General features: G+C 37.2%; 1 protein-coding gene across 5 annotated transcripts in view; it reads right to left on the bottom strand.

Moving 5' to 3' along the window:
• The window catches only part of Pds5b (PDS5 cohesin associated factor B), a 152,368-nt gene that overhangs the window by 75,731 nt on the left and 60,538 nt on the right, over positions 1–16,099 (bottom strand). For all 5 annotated transcript variants that reach the window (XM_050161882.1, XM_050161886.1, XM_050161884.1 and 2 more), the window contains exons 7-9: positions 11,744–11,824; positions 6,905–7,045; positions 5,046–5,161 (exon numbers count right to left, since the gene is read on the bottom strand). In XM_050161882.1, coding sequence (XP_050017839.1) covers positions 5,046–5,161; positions 6,905–7,045; positions 11,744–11,824 — 338 coding nt within the window. The remainder of the gene's footprint in view (positions 1–5,045; positions 5,162–6,904; positions 7,046–11,743; positions 11,825–16,099) is intronic.

Genomic DNA, 16,099 nt, shown 5'->3' with positions numbered 1-16,099 from the left:
CTGTATTTCAAATGTCTGTTCAATAAGTGTGAAAGTATGTATGCATGTTATATAAATATATTGTGGTATAAGTTATATAAATGTTTATTTCAAAGAAACATTCATCTTCATATGTCTGAGAAGAGATTTTCATGAAGTGTTTTTTCATAATTATAGGACACAAATTAACGTGTGGCAAACCTTACACTACTACATTAGTTTATATCCTATATTTATAAATTGATTCCAAAAATCGTTCTTATCCAATTAACCATCAGAATTATTTCATTTTCAACTAATAACAAGGCCATCCTCATACTCAATTTATTATCTATAAAAACAAATCCATAGCTGGGCTGTGGTGGCGCACACCTTTAATCCCAGCACTCAGGAGGCAGAGGCAGGTGGATCTCTCTGAGTTCGAGGCCAGCCTGGTCTATAAGAGCTAGTTCCAGGACAGGCTCTAAAGCTACAGGGAAACCCTTTCCTATGATTTTAGATATTGCTAATTTTATCTTCATATCAAGCAGGGACCTTTCACTATTAACCTTAGAAACCAGCAGTCAGAGTTTGACACATGACTTTTGGGCATTAGGATTCGAATTTCTAAGCAAAACTTATCTTTTTTTTTCCAAAATAGTTATTTATTTAATTTATTTATTTATTTATTTATTATGCATAAAATATTCTGTGTGTATGTCTGCAGGCCAGAAGAGGGTACCAGACCTCATTACAGATGGTTGTGAGCCACCGTGTGGTTGCTGGGAATTGAACTCAGGACCTTTGGAAGAACAGGCAATGCTCTTAACCTCTGAGCCATCTCTCCAGCCCCTAAGCAAAACTAATAGATAGCACTGTATTCCCCCATCAGTATGCATATATCTAACTGTCCTTCAATTATTAATGTTCAAAATCTATTCACAGCAGTTCATCAAAGAATGAGTAACAGTTACTTTTAAATTTTGCTTAAGTGTCAATAACACTGTAGCTAAGTGTTTCCAGACAGTAAGTCTGTGTCTTACTTCTGTAAAATCAGAAGGCTCAAGTATTCTTAATCACTTAACACCAAAAGAAACAACACATAGGGCCAGCAGATAGTTCAACAGGTAAACGCCTGAAAATCTGGTCACATGTATTCAATCCTTAGAATACACAAAAGCATAAAGATGAAGCTGAGGATGGTGCTAGGCAGTAGTGCAACTGCCAAGCATGCACAAGACCTCAGTACCCCAATAGCATGTCTTTAAAAGAAAAAACTGTAGTGATATTTTATGTTCTAACAAATAAAACTTGCCTGAAGATCAGAGCACAGAGCTAAATCACTAGAGGCCAGGCAGTGGTGGCATACACCTTTAATCCCAGGACTCTGGAGAGAGGCAGACGGCTCTCTGTTAGTTCAAGACCACCCTGGGCTACACAAGATTGAATCCATCTAAAAGAGAGACAGAGCTCATACAAAAGTGATCCCAGCACTTGGGACCACACGCCTTTAATCCCAGCACTAGGCAGGTGGAGTGATATGGAGCTATATGACTGGGTGGAGACAGGACTATAAGGCGGAAGGTGTTGTGATCCAGCTGCCCTCACTCTCCCCCCCCCTCCCTGCTCCCCCCCTCACACACAGGGGAACTTCCTTGTGGTCTGTAATTGACAAGGATGTTTGTGCTCTTCCTGGCCGGTGGGTCTCCACAGAAGGAGTAGAGGTATAAAAGGTTGCTGGGCAAAATAAAGGTTGCTGTTCTTCCACCAGAAAAGAAGCCTCCGTGTCTCAATCCCGGCAGCTCCCCGCCACAGCAGAAGGAGACAGGAACTCAGTGCAGTCTGAGGTTTGGTGGAGACAGATGGAGTCTGGAGATGCCGTCTGAGCACTGGTAGAGGTAAAAAACTCTCTTCTGTTTCTCTGATCTTCAGCATTAACCACTATATCTGACTCTGGGTTTTATTATTAAGACCAACCAAAAGTTTTGCAATAAAAACATGTTTTCAAAACCAGCAGCAGCACATTACTTAAGTTGTTCTTATGAAGAGAAAACATTTATTCCATAAAATACAACTTTCTCTTACTGCCCCTATAAGGGGTGTTTGGAATCCAGGTATCCAACATTAAAACATTCACCATTTTGCAAACAAACATGTAACTTATGATCATTATAAATAAATACACTTGTTAAAATATTTTTAGCTCCTCGAGTTTGTTATTGTTGTTTTGCTCTGAGATAGGGTCTCACTATATAGTCCCGGCTGATCTGGAACTCACTATGTAGCCCAGGCTGGTGTCAAACTCACAGAGATCTGCCTGCCTACCTAGTGCAGGTATTAAAAATGTGTACCACCACATTAGCTTTAGAGGGCTTGTTTCTTTTTGTGATGGTGAGAATCAAACCCTGGGCCTTACACATGCCAGGTTAGTGTTCTACCATGGATCATCATTCCCAGACCAAATTTAGTGATATTTAATTCTGTGTGAGGTTTTGTGCATTAAATTAAAAGCAGCAGCTACAGTGGCATAGAAAGGCAATACAAGTTTACATTAGGACTTTCCAGGCAGAGTGCTGACTGGGTTCCTGGCTCATCTAATTCCAAATGTGAAAGTACGGCAAGGCCTTCCACAGCCACTTGAGCGTCAGAGCAAACAAAGCAGCAGTCCACTTCTGATTCTACCTGCTGGTAAGCCCATGCCATCCTAGTTCATGAAGATGCACTCTGCAATATCGGTGTAGCAAACCTCCGATATAAGCATCTTAAGATGTATCCCTTTCATTCAGCCACACGTAACTAACTGCATTTTTAAGTAAATTTTTTTTTCGAGACAGGGTTTCTCTGTGGCTTTGGAGCCTGTCCTTGAACTAGCTCTGTAGACCAGGCTGGTCTCGAACTCACAGAGATTCGCCTGCCTCTGCCTTCTGAGTGCTGGGATTAAAGGCGTACGCCACCATCGACCAGCTATTTTTATTTTTTTAAGTAAATAAAATGGCCAGGTGGTGGTAGTGGCTCATGCCTCTAATCCCAGCACTCAGGAGGCAGAGGCAGGTGGTTCCACAGAGTGATTTCCAAAATATTCATCATTACACAGAGAAACGCTGTCTCAAAAAAAAAAAAAGTAAAATAAACTAGAAACAGAGTTGCATTAACTTAAACTACTTGAAATTTTGTCTTACTGACCCCCCAAACTAGAAATCAAAAACAAAATGTTTGTAAAGGTCTAATATCTATTAACCTAAATTTCCCACTTAATATCATCACTGAGCAAAATCAAATCTAGGAACTTAGTTTGAAAATTCAGAAATCAACAAATACGTAGAAAGTCATATACACTCACACATTAGAAAAATTACACTGGTGTGGTGAAGTTTATCTTTAAAGTTTAGCATTCCCAAAGCAGAGATAAAAGGATCACTGGGTTTGATACCAGCCTGGTCTACATAGTGAGGAGTGAGACCCTATTCTCCAAAAGGGGGGGGGGGGGGTTCAGACAGAGAGCATTTACTCCAAAAGATAGCAAAACCACTGTTCAAAAAGAAAAGTAGTAATAGTAATACAAATAATGAAACACAAAATGGAATCAAAGTCTTAAATCCTATTTGCTTGTTTATGACTTGACTGCTTTATTTGTTCTGTGCATGATTTGAAGGAACAAAATCCTCTCTTATCATGGTCAAAGCAGTTTCAACTACAATATCTACAGTGCTTTAGTATTCTTAAGGTCAAAGTTCTCTTTAGGAAAAGTAATGGACTTCTCCCACAGAAAACTGAGAAATACAAGCTCACTCAAACCATTTCAGGAATTTCATGGACCACTATAAGCATAGAAAGATCCAAAGCCATCATCCTTTAAGAAACATTAAAGCTGCCAGTGGCAATTGTGCACGCCTTTAATCCTAGCGCTCAGGAGACAGAGGCAGACAGATCTCTGTGAGTTCAAAGCCAGTCTGGTCTACAAAGCGAGTTCCAGCACAGTCAGAGCTACACAATGAAACCCTCTGTCAAAAAACCAAAACAAGAAAGAAAGAAGGAAGGAAGGAAGGGAGGGAGGGAGGGAGGGAGGGAGGGAGGGAGGGAGGGAGGGAGGGAGGGAGGAAGGAAAGAAGGAGGGAAGGAGGGAAGGAGGGAAAGAGGGAAAGAAGGAAAGAAAGAAGAAATACAAAAGCTGTATTTGATGGAACATACTTATAGGGTGGAGCCCGAGCATTGGATAGCCTAAGGCAGGAGAATCAAACACTCTGGACCAATGAGTGATGAGGAAGAGGGGAGGCTGGGTGTGCCCGGGCTGACTGCCTCTACTAAGGAGGGCTAGAAAGATGAGCATCACCACATTCAGCGATGTCATTTGTTGTTAATTTCATTAGCAGTCTCACCCATCCAATATAGCCAAATAATCTAATTCGATATAGTTTTGGGGGAGGGACTACATCACTTTAAGCTGTACTTTCAGTTACAATTATTGTTTTATTTTATGGTTATAACAAAAACTGAGGTAGCCTTTAAAATGTACCATCTTTCAAAAACTAATCACCAAAGATAAAATGAAAAGATAAAAGAAAAATTTAAATACAGACAGCCATTATCAACACTGAAAACTATAAAATGAAAACCTCGTTTATTGATTTATTTTTAAATCATTTCATGTAGTCCAGGTTAGAGCAAAGGCTGGCCTTAAACTTTTTGTTGTTGTTTTGTTTTGTTTTTTGAGACATGGTTTCTCTGTACCTTTGGAGCCTGTTCTGGAATTCACTCTGTAGACCAGACTGGCCTCGAACTGACAGAAATTCACTTGTTCCTGAATCCCGATTGCTGGGATTAAAGGTGTGCGTAACCACTACCCAGCTGGCCTTAAACTTCTGATCATTCTGCCTCACTACAACAACTGGTTTATGGGGTGCTGGAGACCCCTACATAGGACCTTGGTCACACTGGGTAAGCATTCTACCAAATGAGTTATATTGCCAACCCGAAAACCCTTTATGATTTTTGAGAACATAGTTTAAATGTGTGCAGAATTTTTAAAAAACAATAGACATAGATATAAACACATATCCCCCCCCCCAAAAAAAACCCGAATCATGTACCTGCCCAAGTAGCACTGCCAAAGCGGTTTATTTTGAGAAGCCAGTTCTGAATCCTTTGCCCCAAACATTTTTGCCAGCAGTTTAACAACTTGAAGGCGTTCTTCATTATCATTGCTCTAAAACAAAGCACAGACTCTTTAAACTTCAAAGTAAACATTCAGAACATGACTTATTCCTAGGATTTCCTGGGCTCTCTAATTTACAAAAAAACAAACAAACAAGCCCACAACTTCTATGAATCCAGATGGTAATGTGTATATTCCAAAATTTTTTCACAAAATGCAGTGTTATAATAAATGTTTTAATCATCTCAAGTTACATTACAGCAGTACTGTGATGTGAAAACATGTCTTAAGAGTCCTACTAAAATACTAAAAGCCTCTCCTACCATTCAGGTTACTTTCTGAATGAGTAAATTTAAAAAACTACCAAGGACTCTTGAAAAGACAAGATTTTTAATACCAGACACTGTTCAAACATTAAATTCTTAAAGAAGCTCAACAGTGTCATGAAGCCTTGATGAAGCACGCTTCTGCTTTACTCACTGTATGACAGGCACCCTGAAGATGAAAATGCAGTTTTATTGTTGACTTTGTTACCAACAAATGGCACAGTGGTTAAAATGACCAACTCAAATGCTAGACTTCCACACAGAGTACAACAATCAGGCCTATCAAACGCCAACAAATTCAAGGTGCTATGGATGTTACTATATAAGGATTTCTTAAAGTTTAAGACAGTGTTTTGGGCTAGCATCCAAAGGCCCCCCAAAATATAGCCTATCTCTTCTTGGTACATGTTTATTTGCTCCACAAATAAGTAGAGCCATGAGTAATGTATCCCCTGTACCCTCCAATGTACCTAGCTCCTTCCGACTTCTACATGCTTCTTATGGTGCTTTCTACTGAGTGCTGTATCTCTGAATCTTACAGCATCTAGTCTCTTTACAGAGCGCATTTCATCCTCTACCTCCAATACTACATATTAATCTGGCTAAGAACAGGGATGATAGTTTACTTATTTTTATATTAGTCATAGTATAAGAAAATGTAATTAGAATTTTCTAGAGAAAACTAGATTAACTAACAATTAATTAGAAATGTTGGTTGTCTTGCCTCACCAAAATAAATAACCATATTTAAAAGGGGACAGGAAGGCCACTTAATCAAAGGGCTCACTTAAGAAATATACCAAAAATATACTCAAGACTAAAAGAAGAATAATTTACTGGTTATGTAGTGCCCATGAAATACCAATAAAAACTGCCTGTTTTATTTTGGCTTTGAAAGTAACAGATCAAAAGTTTTAGAAATATGAAAATCTACTTTTCTGGGTTATGCACTAGGATCCATCAAAAACTAGTAATTCTAACTAGCTATATTTAATCTTGTAATAATTTGGGAGAGAAACCATGGTCCCCAATTCTTCAAATAAAACTCGATATATAGCATCATTTAATGTCAGGACAATAGAGACATGCTAAAAACTTTCACATTTCCACTACAGAAAGGAAACTTAACACGCAGCTGTGTAGCACAATAAAGGAAAAGCATGCCATAGTGCAGATGGTGAGTTCTAAGCTACTTTTAATGCCCAATCAACTGCTAGAAACTGTACTTTGAAAATAGAAGCTAAATGTTTGCCTTCAAAGTTAACCTAACCCCAGAAAAAACTAGAAAATATGTGGAGGATGATGCCATTCTGCTGATCCAGAGACAGAAAAGGCACAAACCCATGAATGAACAATAACAACATTCTTTCTCATGTTATATTCAGTAAACCGATTATAAGAATCAAAGGGCAACAAGCAATGCTCCTTGTTGAACTTGTTGACACAGTCATATTTTTACAATAGTTACCTTTAATTTAAACTCAAGCTGGGGTAGAACAGAGAGCAGCAAGTGGCTGTCAATGTTGTAGAGTTCCAGAATCAAATCAAAAACATGCTCAGACAAATCACTGATAGATGTTTTCCCAAGCATCAGAACCTGGTTAAAAAACTGATAAGAAGAAAATCTCCATTAAAAGAAATTTCACAGAAAAACTGTCTCAAGTTTTGTTTACTATTCAATTAAACTTTTTATTGTTATAAATAAAGTCAAACAAGCAACTCAGAAACATTTCCTATGTGAAAAACTACTAACACCTAAAACATAATTCATTTTGCGGACAATGACACAGATAGTATTGATTCACCAATGACCAACACCAGCAAACACCCTTACCACTGAAATATATTGTTCCTCCACTAAAATATTCAACTATAGTCTGACTGTGACATTTTTGTGTCAACTAAAAGGTAAAACATTATTTCTGGGTTTATCTTCAAAGTTTTCAGAGAAGACGGTAAATCCAGATTAGCAGTGGGGATATTAGTGTCCATGCGGGAAAGTACCATGCAAAGGCAGAGGAGAGGTGAACTCCTCCTTCCTGGAAATAGGGTGCCCTTCCTCTCTTGCCCTTGAACTCCAGGTTCTGCAGGCTCTGGCTACAAAGATTTGTACTAGCAACCCCCATCTGTACTCTTCAAGCCTCTGGATTTAGACTGAGAATTAAAGCATCAGCTTCCCTGGCTCTCCAGCTTCTATCATTGGACTTCATCAACCTCCCAAACAGCATGAACCAACCAATTGAACCAAATTTCCTCATATGTATACATGTATACATACATACAAAAACACTCTTACATACATTTTGTCAATTTTGTTTCTCTTGAGAACCCTAAGATAATGAGTCAATCACCTCACTAGATAAATTCCTTAATGACAAGAGATCATATCTTGTTTACAATTAGTATAAGGAAAATTATAGCATTTAAAATAAAGCTTTCTTTATACATTCAGAGTAGTGTCTACTCTTATCTTTCAACTACACAATTTTTATTTTGATTATAAAATGTCGTTCTAATCCTTCTCGCCTTCCTTTGCATTCTGATAAACAATGTGTACATTCACAAAGTTTATAACACTAACTAAAATCCAACCAAGAATATACACAACAGGCAGCTGGCTCTTTACCTCCAAGTCAAACCATTCATCATGCTACAACTCAAATGAACAAGACCAGGCATAATGACCAAGTTCCTTTCTATTTAAAATCTTCCAAATATAGATCCAGGTGTGATGGTGCGTGCCTTTAGTCCAAGTACTTTGGAGGCAGCAGCAGGAGACAGATCTCTCTGAGCTCAAGGTTAGCCAAGCCTACATAGCAAGTTCCAGGGCAACCAGAGCTACATAGTAAAACTCTCACCATCTCAACCTTAAAATAAATACTTCTAAAAATGTGTAAAATTGACCCAGAATTATATCACACATTCTTAGCAGCTTCCTATGTCGCCTCAGAGAAACAGTTAAGGATCTATACCATACAAGGTGCTCTGCTTGCCTCTGCCAATTAACACATAACTTGGCTTCTCTTGTACTTCCAAATTGAAGGTACAATGACTAAGACCTCACATCTACACCTCCTTGGATTCCGATTCCTTCTAGCTCTTGGGAAGTTACGAATGAAGGCAATGAACAGTGTGGACGGCCTAGACGATCAAATACACTGCATGAAATTCCTTGTGGGGGTTTGAATAAGAATGACCCCATAGGCTCATATACAGGGAGTGAAACCCTTTAAAAGATTAGAAAGATTAGGAGATGTGGCCTTGTTGGAAGAAGTGTTTGGGTGGGGGGTGCTTAGAGGTTTAGAAACCCTCTGCCTGCTGCCTGGGGAATAGGATGTAGCTCTCAACTACTTTACCAGCACCATGCTTGCCATGCCTGCTACCATGCTCCCCACCATGGTAATGAGGGACTATTCCTCTGAAAGCGTAAGCCAGAGCCAATTAAATGCTTTCTTTTATAGGAGTTGTCGTGGTTATTGCATCTCTTCATAGAAATATAACAGTGACTAAGACATTCCCAAAGAATAAAAACATGATTTTTTAATTTCCATCCTTTACTGGTTTTTTATAGCAACTGCTCATTTTTTTTTCTACTCAACAATTTTGTGGGAAAGAAACATAAAGATAACAAGATATTATATTCCTCAGGTTATATTTTAATTGTCCTTAAAAACTGTTACTTATAAATTATCTCCTGATCATAAAAGAGTAAGGAGGCTGGAGAGATTGCTCAGTGGTTAAGAGCACTGCTATTCTTCCAGAGGACCCAGGTTCAGTTTGCAGCATCTACACAGCAACTCACCACTGACTTCTGACTCCAGCCCTTGGAGATCTGATGCCCTCTCAGGCCTTTAGGGGACCTTTATGCATGTGGTGCACTGACAAAACAATAATTTAAAGCCACTAGAATAAAATCCCCAAATCTACTTTTTCTTTAATGAAAAACAATAATCCTTTGCCAATCTGGCCACCACAGTGGTACCTTTCCTACTAGCCTGGAAAAAACTTGCCAACTGGAGGTGGAGCAGGGGGGCAGGGGGAAGGTCTTACATATTCCATCAAAAACATCCAAATATGTGGCATTTTAGATGAGACATATATCCAGAGTAAATATAAATACAGACACGTATACATATATCTGGATAGAAGAGAGGAAAATGAGGAAACAGGGTAACGAGAATTTAGATATAATACACATGCGCAGGCACCATGAGAGAGGGAACACTACTGGGGGTGACTTCTGGAGTGGGGAGAAGTGGTGTGAAGGAGAAATGAAGTATAGTGAGGATGTGAATATGAACAATTAATTGAAAATTAATCAGCAATTTTTAAAAGCGAACGAATATAGAAAATGACACCCAACACCAGTCTCTGCCTTTACATGTGCACACACCATGCACACTAACATGGGCATGTACACATGTATACAACACACATACATCTGTGCACATGTACAGATACACACACACAAATACACACACTCCCTTTAAATAAATAAATAAATGGACAGACCATTAAAGGATAAAAAGAGAAGACAATGGACAAGGAACCAGAAATAAGTATGCAAATCAAAATATACTGGGGCAATGACTAGTCTACTGCCCTTTGCCCACTCCCAAATTCTAAAGAGTACAACAAAACTATGGACATGGGGTGGTATCATCTAGTTCTATATGCAAGAACAGCAGGAAATTAATTTAAGTGACGGGGAGTGTTTTTTCATTCGTGTATCTGGGATTGCTAAAAACATTTCCTTGAGCCTTTTTTTCCTTATCATCTTCCATTGCCTTCTCAAACACACCCCCAAATTCAAAGACCAGTATAATCAACTTAAATCAAGCAGTCCCAGTAAACAATGTTTTACTCGCTTTAATTGCTCAGCCAAAATATTTATTTTTCTAAATCTTAGGAAAAAGCATCAAAGTAAGGTAAGTTGTTCTCCTGAAACACATCTGACTTGGAAGTATTGGTTTAAATAAAAGACCCCAGGCAGGGTTCAACCTGTGTGCTAGACTGGGTGTGGAAACTTTCATTAAGAAACACTTGAAGCAACCGAAGGCAAAGGATGATTAGAAAGCTTGAGACTCGGTCTAAATACTAGGAGTCCATAAAATCAATAATGACAAACTCAATTCAACCAATTAATGTCAAGCAATACCCAAGTGTCAAAAGACTGCAGAAACCAATTTTGGAACCTGCTGACAATCCTAGTGCTACTAAGTAAAGTCGTAACATTAATCCTCTAGATTTGGAAAGCTCATTTCCAAATAAATTTTATGTTTCCAAACCACCACATGCTCGAACTCTGAAATCAGAAACAAAAGCGGGATTTACCAAGGTCCTGTCTTATGGTGGGCTTTACCTTTCTCAGGATGTCATTTCATAGCATCTTTATAACCTGATCTTAAATTTTCACATAATACAAAAATTATCTTCCAAAAAACTTCAAAAGAATGAACTACATATAAATAAAAGACTGTCTCACTTTTCTCAAGCAGACAGATTTACATCCTTCTAGCTTCTGAGGTGGGTGAGAGCAGAAGGCAAGGAGAAAGAGCTATTAACAAGCCCAGGGCTAGCATTAACACTGTACCCTAGACTTGTGCTCTAAGAACCAGTCACCATTCACATACAGTATGATAGGGATGGTGCCACCCACAGTGACACAACTCAAAGAGCTGTGAAGAGAAAATAAAACAATATAAATGATATGGCTAAGAATTATTTCTTCTAAAATAAATATAAGAGGGTCACCCATAAGTGACCAAAGCTAGGGTGATATTTAAAAGGGTTTATTTCAATGCCAATCTCCCTCTTCCTCAGAAAAGGCACAATTATATAAATCTCCCTCAGGGACTACAATATGTTAGCAACTTCCACCAAATTGCTATGGCAGTCATTCTTATCTTCAATTTCTAGGTCCCGATATTGGTTCATATCATCTTCTTGCACAAATTAATTTAATCTCCAAAAAGCTGTAAGCAATTTGTCTGAATAGTAGAAAGTACTATATGTTTTATCTAATTACCTTTAACTCTATTGCTAACATTAGAAACTATATTTTGCTAACCAAAAAAGAAGCTATTATCTCTACAAACTTGAAAGCAGCAAATAAAGGCACAAAGAGAGCTAGCATTCCCAAAAATAATAAGCAAATGTAACATTTAAGAGAGAAAGAAAATGAAACTGTCATTGGTTAAATAAATAGCAATAGCAACTTGACAAGTGTGGCCTACTTGCTGAGATTTGCTTCCAACAGTCTTTAAAATTTTGACTTAATCCTTCTAAAATCAATTGCGAGACTTACATTGGTAATATATGGTTCTATAGCTTGAGCAGTCCTCTTCAGCAAAGCTTTTGCCAAGTCATATGCTTGCTTGTTTAAATTCTGAAAAACACAAACAACATCAGTTATATATATATAAAATATATATTTTACCAAGCTAACTATGCTTGTATGTCTGCAGTGGTGGAATCTTGTTGTAGATGCTGGGCTTACTGAACTCTCCCACTGAATTATAACCCCAGCCCTGTACCTCATCTATGAAAAGCAAAATATTATTTGTATATTTAAGAGCCTCTTAGATAAATGTAATGAGAGAGCTATCCATAAAAAAAAAATAGAAAGTGAACTCATTTTAATTAGAACAATCTGGGCTACTGAATTACAAAATCCCTTTTCAATCAAAAATAACTATATTCTTTTCAGATTTTATTGATAACATATTAACCATATAGTCAATGAATGTTTACTAGATAAAAGATTTAGTCATTCTAAATATCATCCCCAATTCAAACTGGTTCAGGTGAATACAAATAAAGACTGCTACATGCTAGTCCCAAAAAACAAAAACATAAAAAAAAAAAAAAAAATTGGAGCGATGGCTCAGGGGTAAAAGCAGTTTCTAATCTTTCAGAAAACCCAAGCTCCTAACACCCACGTCAGTCCGCTCACAGCCCTGTAATTCCAGCACCAGAGAAGCAGACGTCCTCTTCTGGCACACGCACACACAAACACATACACACACCTTTTATGCAGTTTGATATGTATGCTTAATTTTAAAGTGATATCTTTAGCTGTAATATTTTTATATAGTTTGAAATAATTTTATTTTTCATATGGGTAGTCAGTTACCTTAACACAACTTAGTCCGATATCTCCCAATGACTTCTAGCACATTCTAAGCTTCTAAAATAACTATGCATTCATTTTTAAACTTTCCATTACTTCCAGATACTCTTTTGTCATTATTGCCTAATTATAGATGAGAGACATGAAAAAGTCTTAACTCTTCTTCAAAATTACTTCACTATTACTGGTCATTTGCCCCTTTGTGTAAATTTTGGATTCCATTTGTCAAATTAGCTGCTCTATTTTATTATAGATTCATATGCAGAAACTTGAAGTCACCATGACACTGTCTCATAGTCTACAAACAGCAAATCTCTCAACATATTAATACTTCTATTGTGCTTTGTCAGCCATCTACAAAGGTTTGATACAAAGGTAATGCATAAACTCTAAGGTCATGTGTCAAACTGCTAAGTATATCGTATCTCAAAGTTACAAAGAAAAACTGTTATACTAATGGATTTATATCTCTTTTTCTGATTTTTCTACATACTATGTTGTACTTCTCTGGACAGTATCATTTACAAATAATTTCAGGGCTTTTCATCTTTCTAATATTTTTATTTTTTTGTCTCATTTTCTATATTAACTTACAGCCCCTAAGAGATCCTGATTAAAAACAACATATCTGTTGTTATTTGAAATAGCAGCAGCATGCTTCACATTGCTAATTCCATAGAGAATATTTCAGTGTCTTAAAGCTGCTTTTTACTTCAAACTGATTAAAAGTTTTTATGGCAAGTTACATTGATTTTTGTTCCTAGTCATAAGTATTGGAAGTCATAAGTATTAATAATTATTAATACTAATAATTACTCTATCATTACCATTTTGTAATGTTAGTCTGTCTTTTGTATCTAAAATAAAGTCAATTAGGTCATTATCAATATTACTTTATGCCACTCTGGAAGCATCTGTTCTTGTGGGTTAGCTCTAACTAGTTTCCCCAGAAGAACAGTGCCTATGTCTGTGACTCGCTCTCTCCCCACATCCTGTGCTAACAGTTGTGCACTATCTCTCCCTCTCCTACACTCTGGAACTAACTCTGCTGACTATATTATTAGACTGCTTGCTCCATGAATAGTCAATGGTCTCCCTGTGGTCAGCTTAGGTTTATTGTTTAAACATGCTGCTGCTGCTAACTTAAATTCTAAGTAGAGTTTCAAGAGTCAACTAATTTTTTATTGCTTATGGCACTGGGCAACTTAGAATCAGTTTATTCTAATTTCAAATATATTCACAGAGATTATTATTCATGTAACTGTCCTTTAATGGTCTTCATATTGCTTGCTCATTTTAACTCTATATTAATATTATCACCCTTTCTCTGATTCAATTTGCTATTTGTCTACTTAATACATTTTTCAAACTATGAATGTGCAGTTTTCAAGCAATGTCACTATTTCCTATTTCATTTATTTCTACTCAACTGCTTTTGTTTATCTTATATATTTTATCCTGATAATGTTTTATGACTTCTTACACTAGGCAGTTATCTTTATAATTCATCAAATTAATAATGCTTGACATCAGGCTTGTAGTATTGTGTTACAAAGACTCAGAATTTTTACAAACCCTTTGTCTGATTAATAATCACTAGGAAGCACCTTAAGATGACCCAATAAATAGTGAATGTTCATTTTCTTCAAATTCATTAATTTTTGCTTATATATTTTACCAGATAAACCCTGTATTTATCCATTAAAGACTACATGGGACTCAAGATAAAGATCAGGGGCCTGGAGAGATGACTCAGTGGTTAAGAGCACTGACTGCTCTTCCAGAAGACCCCAGTTCAATTCCTAGCACCCACTTGGCAGCTCACAACTGTCTGTTAACTCCAATTCCAGGGGCCCTGACATCCACTGCAAAACAGCAATGGACATAAACTCAAACTAAATAAATTTTTAATAAAATTTAAAGATCAACTGGTAGAGTGTGTCTATCCAAAACCATAACTAAGTTTGGTGACACACACCAGTAAACCTAAGAGCACTCAAGAGGTTGAGACAGGAAAATCAAAATTTCAAGGTTATAGTCAGCTACAAAATGAGTTTGAAGTCAGTCTGGAAGACAGAGATCCTGTTTCAGAAGCCTACTATGTATAATATTTGTGTGGAGGTACGCACACTCATGTTCTAGACAGGAGGGAATATATACACATAAGTATGCACATGTATGATGAAGCCAAAGGACAGCCTTGGATGTCACTCCTTGGGCACCAATGATCTCTTTTCTTCTCCTCTTCTACTTCCTCTTTTTTCTTTCTTCAGTAGGCTAGGCTAGCTGATTCATCTGGCAACAACTCCACAGCACCAAGATTCTAAGTTCACAAAACTACACAAGGCTTTATTTGGGTTTGGGGGATCAAACTTGGGTCCACAATCAATTTACTAACTGAGCTATGGCCTGTCACTAATATTAATATAAAATGACCTTTTTTACTTGTCATTGCCTATCAAGTCTTTCTTACGATTTTATTTTTAATTATCTATTTATTTGTTTGTTTGTTTGTTATGTATACAATGTTCTGTCTGTGTGTATCCCTGCAGGCCAGAAGAGGGCACCAGAGCCCATTACAGATGGTTGTGAGCCACCATGTGGTTGCTGGGAATCGAACTCAGGACCTTTGGAAGAGCAGGCAATGCTCTTAACCACTGAGCCATCTCTCTAGCCCCTTTCTTACAATTTTATAAATCAGCCCTTTCCATGGCTTTATTTTAGCTGTTTTTCTTATTATCATCAACCAATTGGTTTAATCTTCAGCTCAATGTGACAACCTATGTTATGTGGGAAACTCAAGTCATTTATATTATTGTCAGTCTCTTTCCTCTTAAAATTCTTAAAATTTTAAGAATACACTTCAGTCCACATTCAACTAGACCAGTGATTATATTTCACTCCTAATAAGCTTTTCTCCTGATTTTCTTTTCATATTCCCAACTACTACAAGTTTTTAACTCATATTTTTCTTCTTATTTTTCTTCATATTTTCTTCATATTTTTATTCTACTTTATTTAGAGAGTGAATGATGTGTATGTACATACACACGCCACAGCAAGCACACAATGGTCAAAGAACAACTTCTGGCAATGACTCTCTCCTGCAGACCCCAAGGATCACACTCCAGGTCACCAGGCTTTCATTAGTGAGTCACTACAATGACTTTAACTCTTATTTGGATGCCTTCCAGTAACTGAAAATATATTGTATCTTTAATCTGCTTAAGATTTGTTTTCAGCTTTGTTAGAATGTGTTATTCAGTATTATAGCATTCACTAAGCTATCAAAAACTACAATTATACAAATGACTGAAAACGGAAATTACCCTCCAAAATTGTTCCATCTAAGTTAAGTAGACTAAACTTGTAAGGAGCTAAAGAGAAGACTCCAGCTGCTCTCACAGATGAGAGGTCAGGTCCCAGCATTCTTGTTTCTACAAGTGTCTCTGTGCAGTGGCCAAGGAAAACATACAACTCGGGAAGTGTCTGTTTGTGTACACTGTTAATTAATATGGTACTAGGAATTAC

The sequence above is a fragment of the Alexandromys fortis genome, unplaced genomic scaffold (assembly GCF_014885135.2).
Source record: "Alexandromys fortis isolate MF-2015 unplaced genomic scaffold, M_Fortis_MF-2015_v1.1 scaffold_118, whole genome shotgun sequence".
NCBI lineage: Eukaryota > Metazoa > Chordata > Mammalia > Rodentia > Cricetidae > Alexandromys > Alexandromys fortis.
Note: the sequence above shows the minus strand (reverse complement) of the source record. Positions and strands in the feature narration are given on the sequence as shown.